The sequence below is a fragment of the Gorilla gorilla genome, chromosome 4 (assembly GCF_029281585.2).
Source record: "Gorilla gorilla gorilla isolate KB3781 chromosome 4, NHGRI_mGorGor1-v2.1_pri, whole genome shotgun sequence".
Lineage (NCBI taxonomy): Eukaryota > Metazoa > Chordata > Mammalia > Primates > Hominidae > Gorilla > Gorilla gorilla.
In genome coordinates this window covers 145,423,022-145,450,997 of record NC_073228.2, presented here as the reverse complement: position 1 = coordinate 145,450,997, position 27,976 = coordinate 145,423,022, and the positions used below count along the sequence as shown (strand labels likewise).

The 27,976-nt window shown below is 41.1% G+C and overlaps 1 protein-coding gene across 3 annotated transcripts in view; it reads left to right on the top strand.

Annotated features, from left to right (window-relative positions):
- Window positions 1–1,079: 1,079 nt before the first annotated feature.
- DIAPH1 (diaphanous related formin 1) overlaps window positions 1,080–27,976 on the top strand; it is a 104,304-nt gene continuing 77,407 nt past the window's right edge. Inside the window, exon 1 of one of the 3 annotated variants that reach the window (XM_055389244.2) lies at window positions 1,080–1,371. In XM_055389244.2, coding sequence (XP_055245219.2) covers window positions 1,255–1,371 — 117 coding nt within the window. In that variant the 5' untranslated portion in view covers window positions 1,080–1,254. The remainder of the gene's footprint in view (window positions 1,372–27,976) is intronic. The other 2 variants (XM_055389246.2, XM_055389245.2) reach the window with 2 other exon arrangements.

Below are 27,976 nucleotides of genomic sequence, written 5' to 3'. Positions count from 1 at the left end.
TCCCTGGTATATCTCAGGCCCTTGACTAGGTACTGGGGCTCTAGAGTAAGTAAGTCACTGACTCTGCCCTTCAGGAACTTATGCTTGAAATCTTGCTAGCTGTGGTCAAGAATATTCAGTCCATATTGTGAAGGCCGACTGGTAGCCACATAACTGTCACACAAGGGACAGATGTAGCTGGGAGAATGGATGAAATTGCTCAGGGAGAAAGTCATGCTAGAAGAGCAAAGAATATACTCTTGGAGAATACTCATTCTTTTCACTCATGTTTGGTTTATGTCAGTGGGGAATCCTGGTTAAACATAGGGTTTGGCAGCAAATCAGACTAAGCTGGGTTTAAATTTTATATCAATTATGCGTTCTTGGGCAAGTCACTTCAACTCTCAAAAGTCCAAATTTACTATTTATAAAATGGTGAGGCTAGCAGAATCTATCACATGGGACTGTGGGGACTTAGAAAAATACATGTAGAGTGTTTGCCTAGTGCCTAGCAGAGAGCAAAGGGCATGGTTAAGTAGTAACTGTTATTGCTGTTTAGGCACATGTTGGCAATAATTAGTTTGTCCTGATTAGAAACAATTAGATGGCACCTAACCTGGAATTCGAACTAGGAAATTAAACTCCAGAGCGAGTCTGGTTTAGTCTAGTGCTTGCCCTGGACCGAGCTCTGTTCTTGCTACCTTGCTTTCAAAACATGGTGGCTATCACTACAATTTTTTTCATGTGTTCCATGGGTATTGCACACATTGAAAACTGCATTCTCTTGGAAAACCTGTCACTAATTTTCTGCCAGGATAATGGTCTCACGCGATTTTTGGTCTGGGGTGTGAGAGGGTCCAGGCTGTCAGGCTGTACAGCCACGTGGGCGCTGCGTGGGAGCCAGGGGCCTGCGCTGCTCCAACCGCCAGGGGGCGGTGCTCTCCGCCGCGGCCGCGGAGAGCTGCACCGCCCACTCGCCACCCCCCCCCACGTGGGTCCGAATGGTTAGGTCCGCCGGGCAGGTAGCGCGCTTCCGCGGCTTCCCTCCGCCCCTCTCCCTTCCCCCATTGGTAGGGGCTGCGGGTCCGGGCGGAAGTGGGGCAGGCGGGCGGGAGCGAGGCGTCGTCGTTGTATATTCATGAGGCGCGCGCAGCCCGGCATGCTAATGAGGCGGGGCGCGGCGGCTGGCTAAAGAGCGACTGGGCGGCGGCGGGCGCGGAGCTGCCAGGCGGGAGCGGCGTAGGCGCGGGGTCGCCGGCCAGCGTGAACCGGGACATGGAGCCGCCCGGCGGGAGCCTGGGGCCCGGCCGCGGGACCCGGGACAAGAAGAAGGGCCGGAGCCCAGATGAGCTGCCCTCGGCGGGCGGCGACGGCGGCAAATCTAAGAAATTTGTGAGTGTCCCTCCCATCCCGCTCCTGCCTGGCCCCGTAACCGCCCTCTGGACCCCTGCAGCCAGCCCCTGGGGCGCCTGCCCGGCTTTGGGGAGCCGCCCCCGCGCCTCCCTGCCTCGTTTCGCTCGGTCCGCAGCTCTGCAGCCCGACATCCTCTCGCTTCGGGACCTCGGGAAGCCCCGGAGTCCCACCCGGCTCTTGCCCCGGCCACCTCGGGGCTTCCCTCGTTCCCCAGCCCTTACATTCTGCCCTCCCGCCCGCATATCCCCGGCCGGCTCTCAGCCCCGTCTCTCCTCTCTCAGCCTCACTTCCTTTCTTCTTCCTCCAGTACCCGAACACGCCTCCTCTTTTTTGGTCCCGTCTTCTGGGTCCATTTTCTCTTCTTAACCTTACACCTCTTTTGGTATTCTCGTATTTCCTTCTCCTAAAGGTCACTTCCTTCTCCATGATTCATCCTTTTTACCTGCTAACTTTCCTCCCGCCCAGTCCCCCGTGGGCCCTCCGCCCGGTGTCACTTGATAATCCTTCCCCTGAGGAATGTTACCTGACTTGAGCCCTACCCCCCCACTCCTTCTTTGGACGTTTGTCCTTGCGATTACAGGAATGGGCTCCTGCCCAGGTCCTATGGTCACTGGGGCATGACGTTTATTTGTTTACCAGTATTTCTCTATCCAGAGAACCTCTCTCTTTGCCCTGTTGCTTATCACTCTTCAGAGGATTAGAACTAATGATTATGCCCTTCTTGACCTAGGATGGTGATAAACCTCTCCTGTGGGAAGAAAGTTGGACTGCGAGTTCAAGAAGTTTGTAATTGAATTGTTTTTTATACATTTCCCATGATAACCGTCTCCTCTACTCCTTTTCTACTGCCTCTTGTGCCCCAAGGCGACTATGGGCTTCGGTTTGCGTGCCTGTAGAAGAGTAAGCTTTCCTCAAGTGCCAGTTACTTTCAATCCGAGTGAAGGAATAGTGATATACATGTAACCCTATCATATTTCATTACCTTTTGCCCACACCAACGCCTCTCTCCAGGGAGCCGTTTGGTTGCTTTTTTGCTATAAAAGCTTTGTAAGATACGGGACACTGTCCAGGAGAGGAAGAGTCTTGGATATTGATGATCATTATAATAGCTAGTTATAACTGTAGCTCTTTTGTCTTCTCTTCCAGGTACTTATGCCCTTACACTAGTGTATCTTTCTACTAAACAAATGGCTTGTAACTCTTAGTCCCACCTCCCAACATTTTGACCTAGCTCCACAAATTTGGGAAGAAAACTGATAAAGCGATGGAAACAGGAAGAAAATGTTGTTTTATGACCTAGAGGGTTGAGATGTTAACCCTGGAGGGTTAGATGTTTAATTCTAAATAGAATTAAAATAGTGACTCATCTCTTCCTATTTCTAGCAAGACCAAGTGCTCCTGGACTGCCCTTTCCAGTGATATCCGAGATGTCAGTAACCATCTGTTTTTATCTGGTGAACATCTTTTTTTCCCCCCCTAGAAATATAAGGTTAAGAGTATTGACACCCCCTCCTTCTTTGGTGACTAAAGCAGCATTTTTGTATGTTTCTTTAGGATAACAATTGACCCCTCCTCCCCGTTAGCTTTCCTTCGAAAACTTAAGTTCTAGGGCTCATATTCCTTCTATTTCTGTATCTTTTTGTTTTGATTTTGTTTCCATGAGTACTGTTTGACCTTCCTCACCCAAATTCCAGCTATTGCTGCTGACTTGTGGTGACCTCAGTGACTTGTTTTCATGTCTTGAGTAGAATTTTATATGTACTCTATTTTATCTAACAATTATTTCACGATCTTGTGAAGTCTACTATGTGTGTGGTACTGTAAGGTGAGAAACCTGAGGAAGCTCAACCCCTTTTCACCTGTCTTTTGGAATGTCCATGAAGTCTTCTATATGTTTAATGGATTTGGCTCAGGGTTGTTGGTATTTGCTTTAGAGAGGATGGAGCTGAACCAAGTTCTCTTTTCTTTCTGCGGTGTTAGTCTTAACCCTTAATCTGCTGAATTTTTTAAAACTAAATAGCTCAGGTAATGAGGAAAATTGCATTAGTAGCTACAGAATTGGAAGGTTTCTAGGAAAGTAGTGCTGCTTAACCCTTTTATTGCCAAATGTAACCTATCTCAAGGCATCAGAATATTCTTTCTTCCTCTTGCTCTTTTTATGAGAACTCTGTGGAAATGAGAGATGAGGAGGAGCATTGCAATCCACTTCTCTTTGTGTCTGTGTATGTATACGTGGGTGGGTGGAGTGGGTGAGATTGCTGGTGTGCTTTTGATACCCGTGGCTTAGTTTTCTTGAACTATAGGCTAAAACTGAACTCAAAGCTCTTTCGTCGCCTCCACCTTTTCTAGAGTATGTGTCCTCTGGAACTCCATTAGGAATGTACTGTATAAAACTGCACTGGTTTGGACTAAGTGTGCCCGAAGGTTGTTTGCATTTGAGGGGTTATAATTCCTTTAACTGCTACATACCTTTCCTGGCTTATGCAGGCTCTAAATACGGATTAACTGATGAGAACACAGAGCTCACAAATTGTCTGAGATCTGCTCTTACCCTCTGAGGCATCTTGTGTGGAAAGGAGATGGACCCTCAGTTTAAAAGTGGTTGGGCATCATCTTTTAAAAACACATGATTGTTAGACGTGCTGACAGTGAGTGGCTGAAGCCAGGCTGCCTGGTATTACCCCTTGGTTTTTCATGAGTCTGTCTTCTCCTGGGCCATGAGCATACCCCTTCTCCAGCATTATTCCATTTCCTTTCACAAGTCCTTAAGATGAAGGAAAATAAAAATTTTAGGTGAACAGAGGGTTTTCTGACTTTTCAGCAGTGATCAATGTGGGTGTCAAATAGACTGATTTCCAAAATATACGTAAGGGGAATAAGTAGAACCGGGATGTTAGGAGGCTGCAGAGTATTCTTACATTTAATAGACTTTGTATGCTTTCTCGTATAATCGAGAAAGTGATGCATTGTAAGAGAGAATATTGCTTCCTGATTTAAGTAGGAGCATTAGCGAGAATTTTTTTTTTTTCTTTTTTTGAGATGGAGTCTCGCTCTGTTGCCCAGGCTGGAGTGCAGTGGTGCAATCTCAGCTCACTGCAAGCTCCGCCTCCCGGGTTCATGCCATTCTTCTGCCTCAGCCTCCCCAGTAGCTGGGACTACAGGCACCTGCCACCACGCCTGGCTAATTTTTTTTGTATTTTTAGTAGAGACGGGGTTTCACCGTGTTAGCCAGGATGGTGTCGATCTCCTGACCTCGTGATCCGCCCACCTCGGCCTCCCAAAGTCCTGAGATTACAGGCGTGAGCCACCACGTGCGGCCCTTTTTTTTTTTTTTTTTCTTTTTCTGAGACGAGTCTTGCACTGTCCAAGGCTGCAGTGCAGTGGCGTGATCTCGGCTCACTGCAACCTCCACCTCCCGGGTTCAAGCGATTCTCCTGCCTCAGCCTTCCAAGTAGCTGGGATTACAGGTGTACGCCGCCACACCCGGCTAATTTTTGTATTTTTAGTAGAGACGGGTTTCACCATGTTGGCCAGGCTGGTCTTAAATTCCTGACCTCGTGATCCGCCAGCCTCAGCCTCCCGAAGTGCTGGGATTACAGGCGTGAGCCACCTCGTCCGGCCAAGAGAATGATTTTTACTATTATTAAAATTATTAAAATTAGTTTAATTTTGGATTCCTATATTGAGTTATGGTCATGTTGCAGTTACACAGTCTTCTAAATGCAAAGTAATAGAGTATAAATGTTTAGTAGTAGACTCCTGTCCAAAAGGAGACAAATTAAAGGATGCCAGGCAGAAAGAAGTGGAGTTGTTCGTGCAGATTTCTGCTTATATCCTCTTAAAACATTAACTTTAATCCAAAAGTTTGCAGAAAACTGAAAAATATACAGAGAGCTTTGCAAAAGTTTGCAGAAAACTGAAAAATATACAGAGCGCTTTGTACACCTTTTTTTTTTTTTTTTAACAGATGATGAACGCAAGGATTATATAGTTTGGAAAGAGGGAGTGGAGCCTACAGGAACGTTAGTGAGATGTTTGAGATGACAGAATGGTAGCTTAAAAATTTCCGCCATTCTTCCTGCCTTGTCTTAAGGACAGATCATGAGTCTACTTGGTATGGTTACCTGTACTTTTTCAAAGAAAGTTCTACCTCACAGGAGGTGAAAGTGAGGGAATGCCTTAGAATTAAAATCTCTGCCTTGGGAGAGTTGGTAAATTTTTTTTAAAAAGAGCTGAAAATTTTATGACCCGTAAATTATGTTTATTATGAAAGCTAAGAAAATAGTGAGACATGATTTAATTTTGTTGATGGGTGCACGGGTCAGAATAATTTTATTTCCTGTGTCTTAGAATCACCTTTTGTTATTCCCCAAGGCCCTTGGTATTTTATAAATGTATTGCCAGGCTATTCTCAGGGAGTGTTATATATCTTCCATGAAATGTAATAGAGATTTAAAAGATAAGTTGTATGTCACATATGATTTAGAAGAACAGGTTAAAATAATTTTTATTGATAAATACTAGATGTTATAGAGAAGCAAAGAGTTTGTATATGCAGGTTTATATATCCCTTTTTATGTCTCAGTAGCTGAAATTATTTATGGCTACAAAAATCATCCCCATTTTGAAACAAACTTTGTATTACTTAAGTGGTTTTCTTTTTTCATTGAGACTCCTTTTCTCAATTACCTTTGTTTGAAAGCAGTAGGCAAAAAATTCATTTTGTGCTACCAGCAAAGTATTGGATGTTTGCCCCTCCTTGGGGTTAGGTGAGACAAAGCCACACTCTCCCCTTGCCTGGCTGCCTGTCACCTCCTCCCTGTGTTTTTATTCCTTTCCTACTTATGTCGGGGCTGATTTGAGCCCTATGAATAGTCAGGCCTTTGGGGAATTAGGGGCAGTCAGAAGCTGTTGATACTAAAATTTCTTAAAACTTTTAAGCTAAAATTGAAAAGTAAAGAATAATTACTATGAACATATTTTACTGTATTTCTCCTTTTTTTTTTTAACACGTTTCTTAGGATCAAGAAACCCTTTTTAAGGAAGTAAAAGAATTACTGAAGGAAAAGAGAAATAGACTAATATTTTAATGAATTTTACCACTGATTACAAGATAACTCTCATTGTTCTTTCAACTTTGAAATTCTTACTTCCATCCATTATTAAATCTTACTGTGAATGGTACCCTTAAAACTTCAGAGTTGGAGGGGACTTTAAATGTCATCAAATCCAAACATCCACTCAGTGCAACAGTCACTTCTGCAGTTGTAGGTTGGAAACATCAAGGGGCTAAGAGGTGGAAATTGGATGAACAAGTGGAGGAGGAGGAGCAGAAATTTTGGATTCTACATTTTCTTTACTAAATTTCAGGCTCTTGGGAATGGCTGGAGTAGTAGAAAGAGATTATATAAAAGGAACAGATATACTAGAAGCTGTGAGATTGAAAGGAAAAAGATTGAAGAAATTGGCTCTCTATTGCTTGGCTCTGTAACAGTTAGGGAGAGTCAGTTTGCCCTTTAAATATTTGTTTAAATTTCTTTCCTCCAAGGCGGGGGATAGAACAGATAAGGGGATGCAAATGAGAGTTAGCATAATGGAATTGAATTAAAGGAAACATTCTCTTATGGAGGTTGGGAAAATTCCATCCTTGGTGGTGGATATGACTGGTCTTTAGTAGCTATCTGGGAATTTTGTTAGGGTGGCAAATATAGGTAGAATTTATGGTGTCCTGTATAATTTTCTGGATTTCTGATTTTGTGACTTATTTCCTGTCTTGTGAGTAGCGTCATCTGAAGGCTTTGGATTTGTAATTTCTTTTAAGATTTAAAATACTGTAAGGTCCCAAGACAGGATGATTTATAAACCATTTTTGATACTGAAGGTCACAGAAAACCAAAGAGCATACGTTGGTAGTTAGCCTTACATCTCAGATCTGTCTGTGTTTTATTTTCAGTGTCAGAACTTTAAGATCAAGTAGAAAAGATACCCTTCATCTCTATTTTTACAGCATTATTGATATATAATTAAAATACAATAAACTGCATATTTATTCATGAAACCATTTCTATAGTCAAGATAATGAATATAGCAGTCACCTTCAAGTTTCCTCCTTCTCCCTTTGTTATCCCTCTCTCTCACCCATCCTCGTCCTCCCATTTCCAGATTACCACTAATTTTCTTTCTGTAACTATAGATTAGTTTGTGTTTTCTAGAATTTTATATAAATGGAATCATACAGTATGAACCCTTTTGCTGGGGCTTCTTTTATTGTGATGTGTGGTCTTTCATATATCAACAGCTTAATCCTTTATATTGCTGAGTACTATTACATTGTATGGATTTACACAATTTGTTTATTCATTTACCCTATTGATGGACATTTGGGGTGTTCCCAGTTTTGGGAGTACAGTTTTTGTCTGTGAACATTCTCATACAACTTTTTGGGCTGGACATATGTCTTCATTTCTCTTGGGTAAGTACCCATGAGTGGAATGACTGGGTCATTTGGTAGATCTATGCTTAATTGAGAAATTGCCAAACTGTTTTCCAAACTTGTATCATTTTACATTCTTACCAGCAATGTATAAAAGTTCCAATTTCCTGTCAACTGTTAGTATGATCAGTCTTAAATTTTAGCCATTCTAGTGGGTGTGTGATGATATCTCAGTATGCTTTATTTATTTATTTATTTATTTATTATTTTTTGAGACAGAGTTTCACTCTTGTCGCTCAGGCTGGAGTACAGTGGCATAATCTCGGCTTACCAGAGCCTCTGCCTCCCAGGTTCAAGGGATTCTCCTGCCTCAGCCACCTGAGTAGCTGGGATTACAGGAGGCTGCCACCACACCCAGCTAATTTTTGTATTTTTAGTAGAGATGGGGTTTCATCATGTTGGCCAAGCTGGTCTTGAACTCCTAACCTCAGGTGATCCACCTGCCTGGGCCTCCCAAAGTGCTGGGATTACAGGCGTGAGCCACTGTGCCCGGCTGCAGTATGCTTTAATTTGTCATTCCCTAATGATGTTGAACATCTTTTCTTGTCATTACTTGCTGTTTATATATCTTTCTTAAGAATCTGTTCAAGATTTTGCCCATTTGCTATCTATGTATCATCCATGAAGAATCTGCTCATGATTTTTCCTTCCTTCCTTCCTTTCTGTCTTTTGTCTTTCCTTTGTCTGTCTTTCCTTCTTTTGTCTGTCTTTCATTCTGTCTTTGAAATGGTAGTCTCACTCTGTTGCCTAAGTTGGAATGCAGTAGTGCAGTCCTGGCTCACTGCAGCCTTAATCTCCTGGGCTTCAGGAATCCTGCCTCAGCCTCACAAGTAGCTGGGACTACAGGTGTGTGTCACCACTTCTGGCTGTCTTTTCATTTTCCTAACAGTGTATTTTGAAGAACCAAAAAACTTAATTTTGATGGAGTCCAATCTTTTTTCATTTTTGTTTTGTGTGTTATATTTCAAAAATCTTTGCTAAAATTATGGTCGCTAAGGTTTTCTCCTCTGTTTTGTTTTTTGTTGTTGTTAAAAGAGAATGGATCTCACTTTGTTGCCTGGTCTGGAGTGCAGTGGCACAATCATAGGTCACTGCAGCCTTGAAACTCCTGGGCTCAGGCTCCCCAGTACCTGGGACCACCATGCCTGGCTAATTTTTCTTTTCTTTTCTTTTTTTCTTTTTTTGAGGCAGAGTCTCACTCTGTCACCCAATCTGGAGTGCAGTGGTGCAATGACAACTCAGTTGCAGCATCGACCTCCTGGGCTCAAGCAATCCGACTGCCTCGGTCTCCTGGAGTATCTGGGACTACCGGCATGCACCACAATGCCTGGCTGATTTTTTTATTTTTATTTTTATTTTTTTTTATAGTGATGGGGTTTCACTATGTTGCCCAGGCTGGTCTTGAACTCTTGGGCTCAAGTGATCCTCCTACCTTGGCTTCCCAAAGTGCTGGCATTAAGGCATGAGTCACTGCACCTGGCCTAATTTTTTTTATGTTTTATTTTTGTAGAAATGACATCTCGCTAGGCGGGGTACGGTGGCTCATGTCTGTAATCCCAGCACTCTCGGAGGCTGAGGTGGGCAGATCACGAGGTCAGGAGTTTGAGACCAGCCTGGCCAAGAGACCAGCCTGTCCAATGTGGTGAAACCCCATTTCTACTAAAAATACAAAAATTGGGCCGGGCGCAGTGGCTCACACCTGTAATCCCAGCACTTTGGGAGGTCAGGGTGGGCGGATCACGAGATGAAGAGATCGAGACCATCCTGGCCAACATGGTGAAACCCCGTCTCTACTAAAAATACAAAACTTAGCTGGGCGTGGTGGTGCGCACCTGTAATCCCAGCTACTCGGGAGGCTGAGGCAGGAGAATTGCTTGAACCTGGGAGGTGGAGGTTGCAGTGAGCCGAGGTTGTGCCACTGCACTCCAGCCTGGCGACAGAGTGAGACTGTCTCAAAAACAAAACAAAACAAAACAAAACAAAAACAAAAATTAGCTGGGTGTGGTGACGGGTGCCTGTAATCCTAGCTACTCGGGAGGCTGAGGCAGGAGAATTGCTTGAACCCAGGAGACGGAGGTTGCAGTGAGCCATACATCGTGTCACCCTTGGCGACAGAGCGAGACTCCAACTCAGAAAAAAAAAGAAAGAAAGAAAGAAAGAAATGGGGTCTCACTACGTTGCCCAGGCTGGTCTCGAACTCCTAGCGTCAAGTGATCCTCCTGCCTTGGCCTCCCAAAGCCCTGGGATTACAAGTGTGAGCCACTGTGCTCGGCTTCTCTCTTTTCTTCTAGAACTTGTATAGATTTAGCTTTTAAATTTCCCTCTTTTCTATCATGCATATGTGAGTTCCACATGTTCACTTTGGGATATAAATTGTCACCTGTGGTCAACAGAGAACATTTCTGATACTCTGAGGATTTCGGGACTTTCATTCCATTTATCGTGGAAGCATTTTTTTCTTGTTAGGTGGTGGTGTTAGCAACCTTTTGTTTTCCTGTATTCAGTATACTACAGATTGTGTAATGCCAGTCTTCCTGTTTCTAAATATTAATGAATGTTTAGCATCTTTATAGATAAGGAAAATTAATTCATTCCAGACTAGGATAGGGAATAATAACAGTAGCAGTAATAAAAGCAGTTGTTTGTTGCATACTTAACTGTATCCCTAGTGCAGTGGTAAAGAGCCTTAGATTTATTATCTCATTAATCTCTACATTGACCTTATAAAATAGGTACTGTTATTATTCCCATTTTATAGGTAATGAAACTGGAACTCAGATCAAGCAGCCTGCTTGAAGACATAGAACTAGTTAGTGACAGAGCTAGGATTCAAACCTAGGCCTAGCTGATTCAAAACTCATGGACTTACTCACTACATTGTACTGACAGTTTATGTGTGTCCAGTTTTTGTGCCTGCAGTGTAAAACTGGACTGCAGTGTAAGAGTATTCACTGCTAGGAATTTCTTAGAAAATTTTGGTGGTATTCCCTTAGAGTTCTTTGGTCATCTACAGTCTATTAAAATGAACTGGATTCTCCTAGAGTTCAGTTGGCAGGAAAAAAGTACTAAAGCGTAGTGGCTAAATGCCTGTTTTTTTTTTTGTTTTTTTTTTTTGCATTTAGTAATTTAGACTTTGAAGCCATTGGAAGAATCTTAATTAAACCTTTTTTAGGCATGAAAAAATAGCTATTACAGTGCTTGCAAAACCTATCTTTCCCTTGGCTCATGCGTTATTAGGATGATGCTTAAATTATTATTTTTTAATGTAACTGTGTCTCCTTTGTAAGTAGAACAGCTCTAACATCATCACCTGTCAGGAGTTTTAGTTGTTTAAATTGCTGAGAGCCACAAGTAGTGGTAACAATGTTACAGGAAGGGGGAAGCTGTTACTAGACTATCTCTATAGTTATCCTTTTTATATTTTAAATTTGACGTTTGGTATTCTTAAAGACCTCTGTTTGTGCTCCTGAAATTTGACTGTTGTAATGATTGCAAATGGCTAATAACCAGGATCTCTTCTGAGTCTGGGAACTGCTGAAGTTTGTTCTTTAGACCTGGCAGTTATTTGCCAGTGGTTAATAATTAAGACATTGCCACAGAGGTCCAAGTACCTGGAACTGGGATTTGTTTCTGGTGACTAGTGGTGAGGAGTAGGGAAGAGTTTCTGTTGATTTCCTGAGTCTACATGTATCTACTCTAGATCCAAAGACTGACCAAGAAGTCATGAGACTGTCCTATCAGGTTCAGTTCTTGCTCTTTAAGAAATTGTAATTTCAACCACGTCTATAAAAGAGGGATAGAAAAAGCTCTAAGGCTGTGATCTTAGACTTTAAATGCTGTAGAAATTCATAGAAGTGAGGGAATTAAGTGGAAAGGCTACTGGACTGACAGAAGGCCTAAGTTTCAAAGTCTTAGAATGCTGGAGTCAAAAGGATGCTAAGAATTATCTAATTCAACCCCTTTATTTTTTATTTTTTAAGAGTCAGAGTCTTACTCTGTTGCCCAGGCTGGAGTGCAGTGGTGCAGTCATGGCCCACTGCAGCCTGGAACTCCTGGGCTCAAGCAGTCCTCCCACCTCAGCCTCCAGAGTAGCTGGGATACAGGCACACGCCACCGGGCCCAGCTATCAACCCCTTTACTTTATAGATTAAGAAATGTTGACTAGACAAGTGATCTGTCCAAATTTAAAACTAGAAATAGAACCTTTATCTCCCACCCCGTCTGAATTATTCTTTCCATATGTAGCTGCTTAGTTGTGTCTTTACCACTAATTAACCATGTGAACTCTAAGCAAGTATTTTACTTTTCTTCGTCTTTTTATCTTTTGTAAAATTAGGGGGTTATTATGAATCATTTCTAACATCTCTGCTAATGCCCCAGATACTGTAAATGACCCAGAATGTAATTGTGGGCAGTGTTAACTTAGCTTCCTAGAAGATGGGGGATATGACTGGGCCTTGAATAAAATCCAAGATTTGGCAGAGTAGAGAGGGAAAGAATTCATGAGATGGGGAGCAGTAGAACAAAGGCTTAGGTGTGAATATGTGGCTGTAGTAAAGAGAAATGGCCTGATTATAGCAATTATATGAGGTTTAGTAGAACCATTTAAGAAAGGTAAAGCTACTTCATAGAAATTATTTTATCCCTGGTAAGGGCTTTAAGGTTCCCTTTCTATAAAAACCTGCAGAAAGCAGGATTGAAATTTAGCATTTTGTAACAGGTTGTAATACATGTTGATGTCCGTTTTTGGCCATGTGATAAGTGGTGGTGACAGTAAGTACATTGGAATATCCAAGAAGGAATAGTGTTAAGGTCAGTTTTCAGCAAGTTATTTCCGCTACGTAGATGGAGTTTAAAAAGTTAAGTTTACTTGATTTTCAGTCCTTACCAATTTTAATACATCGATCTTTTTAGACTTTCAGAAATTAATCTAGATTTTAAAAGACGTGACTCCAGCTGGATCTCAAGGATGTATAAGAAAATTATGGGCTCAGATAGGTAATGCCATTGTTGAAACAATCTGAGTCTATCTTTGGGCCCTGTTGTTTCTTCTAAATGTTCTCTAATACAGTACAATTTAGCTTTTGATTGCATACTTATTTGAAGTATTCTTCTGTCTTTCTTGAATGCAAAAATATATGTTTATATCTTATTTTGGGGTCTTATCTCCCATCTAGATTGTAAGGTTTCTAAGAGTAGTGGTAGTATTTAGCTCATGTTAGTTAATATCCTTTATGTATTTTATATTTTAGTTTTAATGTTAACCTTGGGAATCTTTTTCTTTTTTCTCATCTTAAGGTTTGCTTCCCTTTTTTTTTTTTAATAGCCTTGGGAATCTTGATTATTTTCAAGGCTCTCTGTTTCTGTGATCTAATATAGGAGACTGACAGTTTTGAAAACGTTAATTCTCTCTCACCAAAGTAACTATGGGGCAGAGAGAATCACTAATGTAACTGTACGTGACCAGAAGAACTCTGTTGAGAAGAGATTATTATTCATCTCTGGAGAGAGGGATAGTTTTGACTTGTGTTTAATGAAAGAACATGTCTGTAGGATTAAAAAAAACTCTACGTTATTTTACATAGTGTAAGGCTATCAACTTTTATTATTAAAAATGAAAGCAGGCATTTTGGGAGGCCGAGGTGGGCAGATCACCTGAGGTCAGGAGTTCAAGACCAGCCTGGCCAACATGGTGAAACCCCATCTCTACTAAAAATACAAAAATTATCCAGGCGTGGTGGTGCCCAGTTGTAGTCCCAGCTACCCGGGAGGCCGAGGCAGGAGAATTGCTTGAACCCGGGAGGTGGAGGTTGCTGTGAGTCGAGATTGTGCCATTGCACTCCAGCGTGGGCGACAGAGCGAGACTCTGTCTCAAAATAAATAAATAAATAAAAATGAAAGCAGGATTTGACTCTGCCCTTAGGGATTGTTACATACATTTAAAGTGAATAATTGCTAAGTTCCCATATTATTTGAATCTATTAATATGATCTTTAATGGCTACAGAAAGGTTTACATTGAATATTAAATGAAGAGAACAAGGAAGAGTTTTCAAGTCCTCAGGGTATGTCTGGATATCCACAAAAAGTACTAGTGGCAGTAGGAGTGCACCATTTTTTTCATAAGCACATATACTCCCACCCAGAGCTATAAGAATTCCTTCAGTTCCTTCATTTGGCCATAGAAACAAAATAGTTTTGGACTATTCTAAAATTATTTCATTTTGCATGGGGCCTAGAGGGATATTTTTAGTTTTCTCAGTTTTTGTGAAAGATGTGTGTCAGGCTTAGAGGTCTCTAGTGATTTCTTTCTTGATTCTTGTATTTTTAAAAGATGGGAGTTGGTCTTAGTTGGCAGCTCTTTGCATCCGCCAGGGCTGTTCGTTACTTACTTCTAGGTCTGTGGGTGACGTCTGTTTCCTGTGATTGAAACCGCAAGAAGAAGTGGTGAGAAGCCACTGTAGGATATGTATTATCAGGCAAGCAGCAGGCATTGGGCTGCCCTCAAAAAGAGCAGTTGTACCTAAGTACAGTCTTTAAGGAGTCGGAAGAGACCCTAGAAATGATCTGACCCAGCCTCTTAAAATTAGGAGGACACTGAGGCCTAGTGGTATTAAGTTGCTGAAAGTCGTATAATTAGATGACCTAGGTTTTAGACTCCACTAATATTCTTCTCAGTATTCTTTCTCACATTGCATTGTCATACCTAAACTTTGTAACTGTGCCTTGTCAGGAGTGTTTCCTTAAGCAAAATACCACTGGAGAAGAGTAAATACTGATAGGCATTTTGCATATGGTAATTGGATGATGATGTTTTGCTTTTAGATGATGTGCTAATGATTTTTTGTGTGTGCTTTTTTTTTGAAAACACATATATATTTTTGAAACAATATGTAAGAACCCTAAATTTCTATTCTTCATTTTTATTTTACAGTCTTTGTATATTTTAGTCATTATCTGTATGCACAAATATTTTTGCAACATTGCCTTTATAGTTTACAGATGTTTTTTGCTTTTAAAATAGTGTCATAAAAATTTTCCAGCTTTCTAATCTTTGAAAATTGCCACCTTAATTTGAAATGGAAATGTATGTGTATTCTAAAAGTGATAGTTTTTTTCTAAGAAAATACAAATGTATATAAAAAGAGTAAAACAGTCCCATACTTTGTTTTTCAGAAATTAATTTTTTTTAATGGTTAGAACCAAAGAGAACAGTACATGATACATGCAAGTTTCTTTGGATCCTAAGTACTTTGGCATGAAATTCTGTGTGTGTTTGTGTTAGAACATAGTTCAACACAAGTACAATTGCTAGAAGTATCAGAACAACCTTATTTTAACACTTATATTTCTGGTGGTAGAGAAATAATAAGATTTAATCTTCATGCTCTTCTCCCCTCCTCCCTAAGATTTTTTCAAAATCTTATTCTGAATGTGTACCAGGCCAAAAAATATCTACTATGGTTTCATAGGATCAAGTCTGGCTTATTGAGTAGTAGTATAATTTTTGGATTAGTTAAGCGGTTGTCAGTAGGGGTAGGATTATTTCTGGGTATTCACGAGTGGTGTGAGGATACAAAAAAGAGATTATTTAGAAATGAAAGGACTTTAGGAATGGGATTTAAAACAAGGTGTCCTCATACTTGGTGCCTGTATGTAGAAGCGGTAGCAGTTGCAGAAACTTCCTGCTGTCTGCTAGGCTTTGGGTGTGTCACACACATGCCCACCCTTGAGGAAGAGTAGATGTCCTGCTACTCACATCATAACATGGGAGGAGAAGACAGTTGCTACGGCGATTGGGAAACAGCATTCATGAGTCACTGACTATTTCTAAATGAATGGACAACACCCCTTTTTTTAAAGGAGTGATCATAGTCTTCTCTAAGCTCAGGCAGCAGAGGGAGAGGCCTAGTAAGAAAGGAAGAGCAAGTATCAATATTTGAAGCTTGAGAAATATGTTGAAATTTTGGAAAAATTGGTTAACATTATGTTTTGTTTCCTGTATATGTATTCAAAAGTTGTGTTGGAACCTTAGAATGTTTGAAAGGAAGGAAGCTTTGCTTACTGTTCTGTCGCCAAATGACAGACTATGCATGCTGGCTTTCACCTTCTGAACAGCAGAAGATACCGGTGTGCCTGCTACACCTTGTGATACTTGATAGGAAAGTAGGACTTCCAGACTCTGAGCACTTTCTCTGTTGGCAGCTTGTTTGCCCAAACCATGTGTGCTTTATAGTGCAAGGACTGGCAGTTTGTATGGATGGACTTGGAGGAATGCAGCATCCTCAGCCTGGTTTCTACCTGTTCTGCTGTGCTGGAATAGTGATACCAGCGTGGCCTTTCCTCCTTCCCTCTGGGCTATCAACTACCTAGGATGCCGGCTGCCAGTTGCAGGGCTTTAGGATGAGCTGAGCTGTAGGCAAAAAGTTACTTTTTCCCTTTCCCCAAGGTACTTGCCTTCTTGGACTATTAGAGAAGTGATACTTTGGACCTGTTAGAGGATCCAATTCTAATATTAAGATAGTTTTCCCCTCATTTTAATTATAATTGGGAAATAAGGTTTATTGGAAAGTAGACTCACCAACAGTTTTAGACAGTTGTGCAGGACATTAAGTTAGTTGCTTTACATTTATAAGTAAATTATTTCAAATTTATAAGCAAATTATTGAAATACAGAATGGACTACAGTTACTACTGTTCTTTATACGGCATTTCTAACTTGTACTTGACACTGGACACTGCCTAGAATCTTTCATTGCTCCCGGGTGGGGTTAGGAAAAAGGTGCTGATTTTGGAAGGCAGGGGTAGATTGATAGAACTCTTTTAATTAGGAATAAAAGATATTGGACTGTCTTTAATATGTTTCCTTTGTTGGCTGTTGTATGAATTCTAACAAGTTTATTATTTATTTATGTTTTCTCAGCTTTATTGAGGTATAATTCACATACAAATTGTTTATGGTATACAACATGATGTTTTGATATATGTACACATTGTGGAACTAATGAGTTTAACTCTCCAGTGCTTATTTTAGCTGTGGGGCTGCTGAGGCACTCTGAACCAAATGGAGGAGCTGCTACAGTCTTACCTAATCCTTCAGCACTTTTTCCTCAGTGATCATGGAGAACATGAGCCTATCATTTCCATTTCTGGGGACTGCTAGGTAATCTTCAGCCTTCTTTCCCTTAAACACATTTAGCTTTTCTAGGTTTATAGTTTATATTTTTAAATTTCTGGTCATTTTGTGCCCCTCTTCTAGACTTCCTTTCCTCTGAGGCACCCTTTTTCTTTCCTTTATTTTCTTTTTGAAGTGGGTACTCCAGCTCTACACAACGCCTGTGTAGGCTGCAGGCACCAATAAGTGGTGATGTCAGAATCCAGTTTGTTTCTCTGTAAATGCTAGATGAAATGTTGATTCAATTGCTGTTGTCTTTGGGCCATTCCTTGAAAATGGAAGGGAAAGTTCTTCTGTGCATTTAAAGTTGTCCATTATTTCATTTTCTCTAGTTCTGACTGACTTCTGTTTAAGGAGTGGGAATTGAAGAAGGGAAACTAGCCAGTTTCAGTGGTTCCGTCATATATTATTTAACTTTTACAAAGTACTTTGCAAAACAAAGTGCTTTATATCTGTTTTATTATTTATTCTTCATACTAGTCCTCTGAGACAACACAGCCCTAGAGATAGGAAGACTGAAACTGTGGTCGATTTTTAAAAGCTTACCCTGACTTTACATTCCTTTAGTGGAAATGTGATAAATTTTGTGGCAAAGGCCAGGCGCGGTGGCTCACGCCTGTAATCCCAGCACTTTGGGGAGGCCAAGGCGGGTGGATCACGAGGTCAGGAGTTCAAGACCATCCTGGCTAATACGGTGAAACCCTGTCTCTACTAAATATACAAAAAATTAGCCGAGTGAGGTGATGGGCGCCTGTAGTCCCAGCTACTCGGGAGGCTGAGACAGGAGAATGGTGTGAACGCGGGGGCGTAGCTTGCAGTGAGCCAAGATTGCGCCACTGCACTCCAGCATAGGCAACAGAGTGAGACTCCGTCTCAAAAAAAAACATTTTTTTTTGTGGCAAAGCTAGATCAGACCTCAATGGTAACTGAATTCAAGATCCTATTATGACCCTCTGTTGCCTCAGTACCCTAAGGAACTGTGTCAATCCTGAATAAAGAAATTAATCAGAGCTGGACCCTTATCTCTCTGTTCTGCATGATTCTAAGTGACATATGCCTTACCTTACCTGTTCTTTCTGGGTAGGTAGTTTAGGATATGAAAGGAAATTATTTTTGGCTGTAGTGATACTTATTTCCCATTTTACCCATAGGTAGACTTTGTCATTATTGAGGGCTTATTGTCCTGTGGGCTCCAGTCAAGGTTCCTTGGTCTCATTCATAAGGAAAGACATTACTCTTGAAGGTTTGATTTACTGAGCTATTCGTAACAATCATAGTGTACTGTCATATACCTTGACTTGAAACTTTTCCTTACTTTTCTCAATTTGAATAGAGTAATGAAAGAATAAATATACCGTTTCGGATGATGCTCCTAAACCTATAGTGATGCTAATTTTAAAATTTATTTATTAAAATGTGGGCCACATCATTTGAATAAGACATGATTTTGCCCTCATGCAATTTAGTCTGGTTCACAGAAAAAGTTACAACAAATGATCTGTTAAGAAGGTTCTAATATAGTCCCGGTGCGGTGGCTCACGCCTGTCATCCCAGCACTTTGGGAGGCTGAGGCAGATGGATCGCTTGAGGTCAGGAATTCAAAACCAGCCTGACCAATATGGCGAAACCCTTTCTCTACTAAAAAAATAGAAAAGTTAGCCAGATACAGTGGTGTGCAACTGTAATCCCAGCTACTCGGGAGGCTGAGGCAGGAGATCACTTGAACCTAGAAGGCGGAGGTTGCAGTGAGCCAAGATCACACCACTGCACGTTAGCCTGGGTGACAGAGTGATACTTCATCTCAAAAAATAGGGAGTTCTTCTTTTTTTTTTTTCTGCGTCTAAGATTTTATTTTTATTTTATTTTTATTTTTTATTTTTATTTATTATACTTTAAGTTCTAGGGTGTATGTGTACAACGTGCAGGTTTGTTACATATGTATACATGTGCCATGTTGGTGTGCTGCACCCGTTAACTTGTAATTTACATTAGGTGTATCTCCTAATGCTATCCCTCCCCTCTCCCCCCATCCCACAACAGGCCCCGGTGTGTGATGTTCCCCACCTTGTGTCCAAGTGTTCTCATTGTTCAGTTCCCACCTATGAGTGAGAACATGCGGTGTTTGGTTTTCTGTCCTTGCGATAGTTTGCTCAGAATGATGGTTTCCAGCTTCATCCATGTTCCTACAAAGGACATGAAAAAAAAGGGAGTTCTAGTATAAAATATTTAGAACCTGGCTTGAGTGAGTCCTTTAGTTATTTTTGTGTAAGAATTGTGGCTAAGTGTATAATTTATAGACAAGGAATAGATTTTTCCTTATGCCATACTGTTGGCATAAAGCGTCCACTAGTCTATCTTCAGGTGTGTATTTTACAAGAAGTCTTGTAGCACATTTGCCTTTACAGAATGATCTCTCACCACTCCATTTTGTTTATGACCTCAGTGGTCGTAAGAGGTATATGTGGGGGGTTAATAAATGGGGGAACTGAAGCATGAAGAATTAAGCTTGTTTGCTCAAAATCATACTTGTAGTTTTCTAGGAAGCCAGAAATAAAAATCAGGACTCATGAGCCTCTTCCTTTAGCGAAGTTCTAGATAAATTCCAGAGTTCAGCAGTTTGCTTAATGTATTGGTTTCCTATTGCTTATAACATCACCCCAAACTTATTAGCTCATAGTTCTGTTGGTCAGAAGTTTGGCATGGATTGTGTATCTGGGATCTCAGAATATCACAAGGCTGAAATCAAAATGTCAGGCTGGGCTAAGTTCTCACCTGGAGGCTCTGGGGGAAAATCTGCCTCCAGGTTCATTCAAATTGTTTGCCAAATTCAGTTCCTTGCAGTTATAGGGCTGAGGTTCCTATTTCTTTGCTGGCTGTCACTGGGGAACTGTTCTCAGTACCCAGAGGCTGCCTATAATCCTTGCCTTTTGGCCCCCTCCACCTTCATGCCAGAAATGGCATCCTGAATCCTTGTGTCTCTGACCTCTAGATTTAAAGGGTTCATGGGATTGGGTCAGGCCCACTTGGATGATTCCCCTTTCTTAAAAGTCAGTTGTGCCTGAGCCAGGCATGGTGCTATATGCCTGTAGTCCCCACTACTTGGGAGGCTGAGGCAGGAGGATTGCTGGAGCTCAGGAGTTCAAGGCCAGCCTGGCAACATAGTGAGACCTTGTCTCAAAAACAGAAACAAAAACAAAAAAAAAACGTAGACCAAAAAAAAAGTCAATTTTGCCTAAAACGTAATCTAATCACAGGAATGATATCCTATCATATTCACAGTCCTGATGATTATACAGGGTGTGTACATCAGGCTAGCAATCTTGGGGGACATCTTAGACTTCCACCTATCACATTAAACATGTTCCTCACACTAAATTAGCCCATGAGCAAGGGTGGATGTCAGAAAAGAGAGAAGTAGGAGTGTATACCAAGGGAGTTAGTGAATTGTGTTGTGATTATACATATAAGAAAACCTGGCTGGGCATGATGGCAGGTGCCTTGTAATCCCAGCTACTTAGGAGGCTGAGGCAGGAGAATCACTTGAACCCAGGAGGTGGAGGTTGCAGTGAGCCAAGAACACAAAAACCTTTGTAGTTCCCGGGGATCCTGGGCCTCCTAGAATCATCAGAGTGTAAGGACCAAGTGGCATTCAGCTGTGCTGTTCTGGTGGTAGTCCATTTAGCCAATAACTCAAATATAATTGTAGTTGTCTATTACAACTTAGCCTTAACAAAATCTTTAGAAAGTAATGAAATACAGGCTTACAGTGTGGGTTTATATTTCTCGTGTGCTGGCCACATGGTTCTTGCAATTACCGTCCATGATTAACTGTCCATGTGAAGCACAGAAGTAGGAATTAGAAACACTTTTTGCTATGTAGAATGTACTCTGTGTTCAGAGTAATGTTTAGTCATACTCTCTTTTTAGATCCCTGCTAACCTCTCTGCTGCTAAGAACTACCCAATTACCTTTTGCTTGGCTACATGAGCATCCTGTGCCAAGAGACCATGCTTAGTTGTCTGAGTATTCTCTGGGCCCTTTTTCTGATTAAAGTGAAAAGTTAAAGATTCAGAGAATCAAGTAGAGGTGAATCAGTCTCTTGGATGAGTTTTCTTGTGTCCTGAATTTACAATAGATTCAATTCTGTTACTAAGCAAACAGAGGGAGCTTCTGTGCAGAAGACTGCCATTGGCCCGTTTTTAAAAAGCTGAAGTATTAATACACACAATCACCACCACTGCAAGAACAAATCCAGATATGCAAAATAAGTTTTAAACTTCATTTATGTTTTCTGATAATAATTAATCAGGGTGTTTCAAACTCATTAAGTTATTAATTAGCTTGACCTTACAGGGAATAAATACCTTGGGGTCTTTTGACTTTTTTGTTGTTGTTGTTGTTATAAACTATAAAGTATCTAGGAAGTTTCTAATTTCCTGTAGATGGTAACCAAAAGATTTATCTTACCACATATTACATTAGGATGTGGTAACTGAATCAGAACTTGAATTACTCTCTGGAAGGGGAGTAAAGGGACAGCTTTTAATTTTTATGTTGATGGATGGTCTTAGTGCAGAGAAGAACCCAGCCAAATATATTTATATTTGATGTTGTTACTTTGGATGTACTGTACCTTTGAGCAATTTGTATTGATTTAAGTAAGATTTGATAGCACTGAGAATCTTTTGGAGAAGAGAAGCTCATTTTAATACATGCAATTCTATTAAATTATTTTCCTGTACCAGCTAATGACCTTTAGACATTTATCTAGTCATCTAATTCTATTGCATAAAAACTCCTATAGAATAAATGTTTTTCTGCCCCTTTAAAAATATTTTGTTTTCATTAATAATTATTTGCATATAAATGAAACATATAAAACTTAAGAAACAAAAATCTAACATATGTATAAGTTGGCATTGCCACTGTTAGATGGAGTCTTCCAGGCAGAGAAAAACTGAATACCATCTCAGAGTCATAACCCAGCTTCAGATTCTCTGAGTGTTTACGAGTGCACCTAGATTTTAAGGACATCACTTGGCCAGGACATAAGTAAGGCCTGGGAAACAGGGTTCACCACAGTTGAGCATCTGGCAGGCCTGCAGTGAGGGCCAAGTACTAGACATTCAACAGGAATAAGGTTGAGGGAGCACACTGCTCTGTATTTTCTGCTTCTGAGCTTACCATATGCAACCTCTAGGTCTCCTGAATAAGTCAAAGCGGGAAAGTTCTGTGGGGTGGAATGAGTATCCTTGACAGTCCAGGTAGTAGAGCAGAGAAGGAAAGAAAAAAACCGTTAACATATGGTCCAGACAGGCCAACCATCTGGGTCAGATTCACCCAGGTGTTGTGAATTTTAAAAGCCAGAACAAAAGCAGATGATGGTGATGACAGGCTTCAAGGGTCTGGCTCAAGTCTCATTGCTCCCTTTTAGCTGGTGGTTCTCTGTACCTGGCACATACAGTCATCCTGGAACCTTTATCCCAGGGATTTCCTTCAATTTCCTCATGTGTTGGGTTTCATTTCCTGTATTTCAAGTCTTGCACTTTTTTGGTTTGCATCCTCATTTTGGTGGAGGATGTCCTACAGTAGCTTCCTGCGGTATATGGGAACAGATTTTTTAAAGCTTAAGTGTCTGAAAATGTCTATTCTAAGCTGACATTTGATTGATAGTTTTTGTTGGGTATAGATTTGTAGTTTGGAAATTATTTTTCTTCAGATTTTTAAAGGCCTTGTTCCATTGCCACCCAGCTGTTGATATTATTGTTAAGAAACCCAGAACTGCTCTGATTCCTTTGTATATGACCTGTTTTCATCCTTTCTGTGGAATTTTGTAGGATTTTCTTTGTATTCCGGTGTTTTGAAATTTCACCATTATATGCCTTTGAATAATCTATTTTTGTCCTTTGTGCTAGAGACTTATCCTTCAATACTGGGAAATTTTCTTTATTTCCTTGATAACTTTCTCTCTATTTTATGTTTTCTCCTATTATTTGGATATTGGTCCTCCCAAACTGGTCTTCTAATTTTCTTATCTTTTTGCTGTACTTTTTGGGGAATTTCCTTAATTCTTCCAGTCCTTTTATTGAGTTTTAATTTCTGTTCTTGTATTTTAAACTTCTAATGAGATCTTTTTCCTCTGAATGTTTCTTGTGGATATTAATGATTTTTAGAACATCTTTCTTCTTGTTGCATACTGTTTATTTGGCAAGTTGCTTCCCCCAGCCCCCCTTTCTCTCATGTTAGGAGCTTTCCTCAGATGTCTGATAATCCTGGATTGTCTACTCATGTTTAAGAATGAGGGATTACAAAGCAGATTGGAAACTCTAGGTGCGTGGGTAGGATTTGAAAGCTGGTTGCTTTGCTGTAGGACAGCACCATCCAATAGAAATCTAATGTGAATCACATTGTAAGTTTAGATTTTCTAGTTTTAGAAACATGTGAAATTAAGTTAATATAATATATCTAAAATATTACTTCAATATGAATGAAATATAAAAATTATTAATGAAATATTTTACTTTTTTATATTGTTATGAATTGCAGTGTTTATTTTACATTTACAGACATCTCAACTGAGACGCTAAATTTTTATTTATTTATTTATTTATTTATTTTGAGATAGTCTTGCTCTGTTGTCAGCAATGTGATCTCAGCTTGCTGCAACCTCTGGGGGCTCAGCTGATCCTCCCACCTCAGCCTCCTGAGTAGGTGGGACTACAGGCAAGCGCTACAATGCCTGGCTAATTATTAATACTTTTTTTTTTTGAGACAGAGTCTTGCTCTGTCACCCAGGTTGGAGTGCAGTGGTGCGATCTCGGCTCACTGCAACCTCTGCCTCCCGGGTTCAAGCGATTCTCCTGCCTCAGCCTCCCGAGTAGCTGGCACTACAGGCGCGTGCCACCACACCCGGCTAATTTTTTGTATTTATTTTTTAGTAGAGACGAATTTCACTGTGTTAGCCAGGATGGTCTCGATCTCCTGACCTCGCAGTCCACCTGCCTCAGCCTCCCAAAGTGCTGGGATTACAGGCGTGAGCCACCGCGGCTGGCCCATGCCTGGCTGATTTTTAAATATTTTTGTAGAGGCAGGTTTTGCCATGTTGCCCAGACTGGTCTCCAACTCCTGGGCCCAAGCCATCTACCTGCCTCAGCCTCCCAAAGTGCCGGGATGACAGATGTGAGCCACCACAGCCAGTCCCTAAAAATTTTTTTAAGCCTTTTTGTTAAAGAGCAGTTTTAGGGTCACAGCAAAATTGAGATGAAGGTACAGAGATTTCCCATATATCGCTGCCCACACACGTGCATGGTGTATCAATCCGTTCTCACACTGCTATGAAGAAATACCTGAGACTGGGTAATTTATAAAGGAAAGAGGTTTAATTGACTCACAGTTCTGCATTGCTGGGAAGGCCTCAGGAAACTTACAATCATGATGGAGGGCAAAGGAGAAGCAGGCACCTTCTGCTTTGCCTTCTAAGGGTGGCAGGACAGAGTGAGTGCAAGCGGGGGAAATGCCAGATGCTTACAAAACCATAAGATTTCATGAGACTTACTTGATATCATGAGAACAGCATAGGGGAGACCGTCCCCATGATCCTATTACCTCCACCTGGTCCCGCCCTTGACATATGGGGATTATGGGGATTACATTTCAAGGTGAGATTTGGGTGGGGACACAGAGCCAAACCATATCGCATGGCCTCCCCCATTGTCAACATCCCCCACTAGCATGGTACATTTGTTGCAACTGATGAGCCTGCATTAACACATCAGCATCACCCAGTCCATAGTTTACATTAGGGTTCGCTCTTAGTGTTGTACAATCCATGAATGACATATATCCATCACTATAGTATCATACAGAGTATTTTTCACTGCCCTAAAAACCCTCTGTGCTCTATTTATTCATAACCTGCCTACCCTACCTGCCTCCCCCAACCCTTGGCAACCACAGTTCTCTTTACTTTTTCCATAGTTTTGCCTTTTCTAGAATGTCATATAGTTGGATACATATAATATGTAGCCTTTTCCTTTTTTTTTTTTTGAGACGGAGTTTCGCTCTTGTCGCCCAGGCTGGAGTGCAATGGCGTGGTCTCGGCTCACAGCAACCTCTGCTTCCCGGTTTCAAGCGATTCTCCTGCCTCAGCCTCCCAAGTAGCTGGGATTACAGGCACCCGCCACCATGCCCAGCTAATTTTTGTATTTTTAGTAGAGAAGGGATTTCACAACGTTGGCCAGGCTGGTCTCAAACTCCTGACCTCAGGGAATCCACCTGCCTCAGCCTCCCAAAGTGCTGGGATTACAGGCATGAGCCACTGCACCTGGCCGCCTTTTCCTTTTTTTGAGACAGGGTCTTGCTCTGTCACCCAGGCTGGAGTGCAGTGGCTCGATCTTGGCTCACTGCAACCTCCGCCTCCCAGGTTCAAGCGATTCTTATACCTCAGCCTCCCAAGTAGCTGGGATTACAGGCACCCACCACCATGCTGAGCTAATTTTTGTATTTTTAGTAGAGGCGGTGTTTTCACCATGTTGGCCAGTCTGGCCTCAACCTCCTGGTCTCAAGTGACCCACCCGTCTCAGCCTCCCAGAGTGCCATGTTTACAGGTGTGAGCTACCGCGCCCGGCCATGTGTAGCCTTTTCAGTTCAGCTTCTTTCTTTTAGCAATATGCCCTTAAGATTAGCACTAAGACAACAGATAATGTTCTGTTGTCTGAATGTGCCATGGTTTAGTTACCTGTTCACCTACTAAAGGATGTCTTTGTTGCTTTCAAGTTTTGGCAATTATGAATAAAGCTGCTGTAAACATTTCTCTGCAGGTTTTTGGTGTGGACATACGTTTTCACTTCCTTTGGATAAATAAATACCAAGGAGCATGATTGCTGGATCTTACGTTAGTGTATGTTTAGTTTTATAAGAAACTGTGAAACTCTTCCAAAGTGGTTGTACCATTTTACATTCCCACCAGCCATGAATTGAAAGTTCTTGCTCGGCTGGGTGCGGTGGCTCACGCCTATAAATTCCAGCACTTTGGGAGGCCGAGGTGGGCAGATCGCTTGAGGTCAGGAGTTCCAGACCAGCCTGGCCAACATGGTGAAACCCCATACTAAAAATACAAAAATTAGCCACGTGTGGTGGCATGCGCCTGTAATCCCAGCTACTTGGGAGGCTTGAACCTGGAAGAAGGTTGCAGTGAGCTGAGATCATGCCACTGCACTCCAGCCTTGGTGACAGATCAAGACTCCATCTCAAAAAAAAAAAAAAGAAAAGAAAGTTCTTGCTCCACATCTTTGCAAGCATTTGGTGTCATCCGTGTTGTGGATTTTGGCTATTCTAGTAGGTATGTAGTGGTATCTTATTTTAATTTACACTTCTCTGATGACATATGATATTGAGCTTCTTTTGTAAGTTTGCCATTTAAATTTTGTTAAATAAAATGTAATAAATTCCTCCTCACTTACACTAGCCACCTTAGTAGTGCTGTACAATTATATGTGCCTAGTGGTACATGTTGGACAATGGAGCTCTGAAGTGATCTACTTGGACTGTGTCACAAGCTTTAAGTTGATTCCCCAGAGAAGACACTTCCAACCTTCTGTCTCAAGGGGAAAGGCCAGGCTGCTGGGGCTCTAAGAGACTAGAGGGGGAAAAGTGCTGAGTGTCTCAGTATATACTATGCCTAGGTTTACTTTTCTTTTTAGTATAGGGTCCCTGGCATCCTCCAATCCAGAGACCCTCCGTTTTACCCTCTTCTGAGAACAAACTTCCAGACCTCTGCTGGAAGAAGGGAGGGTAGTTTCCCAATGGCATGGTTGAGGGGTGGGGTAGGATCTAGGGATCTAACTGCTTCTTAAACAGCTTCCAACCAGTCTTATTTTTAGCCTCCCCCTCCTTTAACTCCCATTTCCATAGGTATCTGCTGCCAATTATTCCTAAGCCTTTTGAGGATCCTTAAAGTGTAATGGGTTGGTTATTGCTCTTTCCGGTTTAGGACTCAGCTTTCTGTAATCTGTTGGATTTAATACCTCTAGTTCTTCTAGTCCCAGTCTTCAAAATTTGCAGTTGCTCTTTTGTTCTTCCCAACCTTGTAGGCTCTTTCCTTGCATCACTTCTTACTTTCTAAAAAACACCTTTTCTGTAGGTTTAGTGAGGTTTCAAGAAGGAGAGAAATTAGATGTTTTGGTTCAGTCTGACATCTTTTACCTGAAAGTTCCTATTAATCTGGATTCCTAAGCCAGATTTGGATATTTTAAAAAAATTCATTCTGTATTTATGCTTCCTTCAGTATCTATGTTTGTAGTTAAAGGTATAAGTGCTAATGTTTAGTGGAGGACTCAATAGAAGGGCCAGGAAGTGAGATATTTACCACAGCCAGGCTAGGACAGTAAGGGTTTGGTTTGGGACCAGAAGAGAATTGACAGCAAACAAGGAGAATGATGAAAGTGGATGCATTTAGATGTAGGTAGGATGATTAGAGACTTAATTTTAAGAATCTTGGATATCTGAGACCTAATACATAAATAAAGCTCCAGTAGCATTTATCTTCCTGGACTCCTGTGTTTTTGTTTTTGTTGTTGTTGCTGTTGTTAACTTGTCATGATCTAGGAACTTATTCTATATTTCAGAGAATACACACAACTAATGATACAATTAAAAAATGACTACTGAACAAAGCTGTTTGCCAACATAGAATCTGTAAGAACACACATAGTATTAACTGACTAAACAATACACTCTGAATATACTGTAGCAGCAGGTTTCTATTTTAATAATTGAGCTTGCTGTTTGAGTGTTGTATTGGATTCTAAAACCGTTTTGCTTGCACTGACTGGGCTGTGATTCACTTTGCTGGTTGTTGCTGCCCTCTGTTGGACTAACTCAGGAAATGCAGCTTTTTTTCCCTTGTGGATCATGTTT